This window comes from Gavialis gangeticus, unplaced genomic scaffold (genome assembly GCF_001723915.1).
Source record: "Gavialis gangeticus isolate Ggan-Ray unplaced genomic scaffold, GavGan_comp1, whole genome shotgun sequence".
Lineage (NCBI taxonomy): Eukaryota > Metazoa > Chordata > Crocodylia > Gavialidae > Gavialis > Gavialis gangeticus.
Window position 1 is genome coordinate 38,714,584 of NW_017728997.1, and position 2,249 is coordinate 38,716,832.

The following is a 2,249-nucleotide window of genomic DNA, read 5'->3' on the forward strand; positions in this document are numbered from 1 at the left end:
TCCTGAGAGAATCCCAGGTGATTCCAAGGCAAGTGTACAGTTTTAGATTTAGATTTAAATTTGGACTTGTCTAGGCACGCTTATATCCTTTTATGTCATTTAATGGATTTTTTCAGAAGAAATTAGTAGGACCTTCATTTAGTAGTAGTAGCACCAGAATCAGAAATGTGGTTTTTAATTAAGTTAAAAAGGAACTTAATTAAGCTTCTAATTAACTCCTATATGAAGCTGTACTTACTTATCTGACATAGCAATTTGTTCCAACATTGCAGAGCCAGTATTTGTCTTCCAGTTTCCAGATATGGAAGTCCGCCTGAGTGAGAAAAAATGACAGACAATCAGGATTTCTATGTTTTCACTCTTTCTTTTTCAAGTTGTTCTTGTTCCTACATGAATTCATACGAAAAGCTATCTCATTCTTCAATCCTGCAGTTTGCACTAGAATATCCAATGTGTAAAACATAAGTCTCCATAAAATGCAGTGCATAAATGTTATAAAGTATGGAAATGGCAGTTTTCTTTCCTTCACACCCTTTTACTTATTCACATCTACAGGGGCTTAGGACAACTGTTACTACTCAGCTGTGATACTGTTAATAGATTATAATTAAATTACTGACACAAGTAAAATGGCTACAAGTATAAAACTGTGGTTGTACAAATATCTCCCTTTTTTGGCTTCCATGGTGATCAGCTTTAAAAGGAGGACTGAAGAGGGGCCAAGATAATATCTAATTTATGGCCTGATGGTTTGTGTATTGAGCTGGAGAGCAGCAGATGTAGGATTAAACCCATCTAACTGAAGGAGGACTAGAACCTCATGGTCAAAGTGCCTTAACTACTCAGAAGTTGGGCTAGAACGTGGAAGGATCCTCCTCTTCCATCCCTGCTTTTGTCTGGTTATGATTTTTGGACTTATGCTTGCTCACATATTGTGTGTCCACACTGCCTGTGGAGCAGGATTAAAAACTGTATATAAATGCCCAAATGGCAGGTTTATGGATGGAATTGCCATTCAAGGCACATAAAGTGAACCTAGGTTCTGCCTTTTGTGTTAATCTCTGAGCAAGGTGAATTTTTTCCAACAGTAACTTTATTTTTGGCCTTTATCTGACATCCTTAATTTTCTAAGCGATTCTGACTTAAATATACTCTGAAGGACTAGTCAAAATTACTTTGGTAATGGATCTCACCACCATTAAGTCTGTCAGAAGTCAAAGACAAACAAAGAACAAAAGTCCAGTTATGGGCACTGCACTTCAACAGGGACGTGGAAAAACTAGAGAGGGTCTAGAGAAGAGCCACCCATATGATGAGGGACTTGCAAGACAAGCCATAAGAGGAGAGCCTCAGGGACTTGGGCCTCTTCAGCATATAGAAAAAAAGGCTGAGAGGTAAATTGATAGTGGTTTACCGCTACATCAGGGTACTACATCAAGAACAGTGAACAGTGGTTGACTAGGGCTGTTAAAAGCTTCAGATTGCAATTCAGATTCAGAGATGATTCGGACAATTCGGAGGCCAAATCTATGAATCCAAATTGAATTGCTAGAACTTTTAGGCTTTGCGAATTGATTCGGAGCTTCCGAATTGATTCGGAAAAGGTTCGGAAAAGATTCGGCGATTTGGCCATAGGGTATAATGAGGAATCAATGAAATAGCTATAACTTTGTTGTTTGTTGGCTGATTTGGATGAACCTTGCAAGGCTAGTAGCCTCTGCTGAGAGCACGAAGCCTGCCAAGTTTCAAGGTGATAGGTGCAGGGGTTTCTGAGAAACTGCACCTCAAACTGCTGACAAGTAAAATTCATGACATAGATGACACTGTGTGTGTGTTAAGGCACAGGGGGGTGAAAACTGCAGGCCTGCTAAGGCCTACTGTGGCCACAAAGCCTGCAAGCTGTCAAGGAGATAGGTGCAGGGGGAGTCTGGGTTCTGGGGCCCTGCATCTCTGGCCACAGGCAGGCAAACTCGGGGCATAGGTGCTTGTCGGACTGTGTGTATGTTCGGGTGCACCCTTTCTGGTGCTGGGGCCTCTGCACAACACAGTAGTGTGCCCCCATGAGGTCTTCTCCCCCACAAACTCATGGACTCAATATACACAGTGGAATTCTGACACACTGCAACCTGCTGGAGATCTGACTCCCCAGGTACCTCTGCACTTTTACCTGTACTGTTACATCCCCCTTCCACCCCCCACCTCCCACACAGTACGCCTCTCCCTCACCCATCAACCAGCCGCTCCCATGC

At 42.4% G+C, this 2,249-nt stretch overlaps 1 protein-coding gene across 1 annotated transcript in view; it reads right to left on the reverse strand.

Annotated features, from left to right (window-relative positions):
* The window catches only part of SYN2 (synapsin II), a 509,614-nt gene that overhangs the window by 170,057 nt on the left and 337,308 nt on the right, over positions 1 to 2,249 (reverse strand). Inside the window, exon 7 of the mRNA XM_019505084.1 lies at positions 239 to 313. Within this exon, the coding sequence (XP_019360629.1) occupies positions 239 to 313 (75 nt within the window). The remainder of the gene's footprint in view (positions 1 to 238; positions 314 to 2,249) is intronic.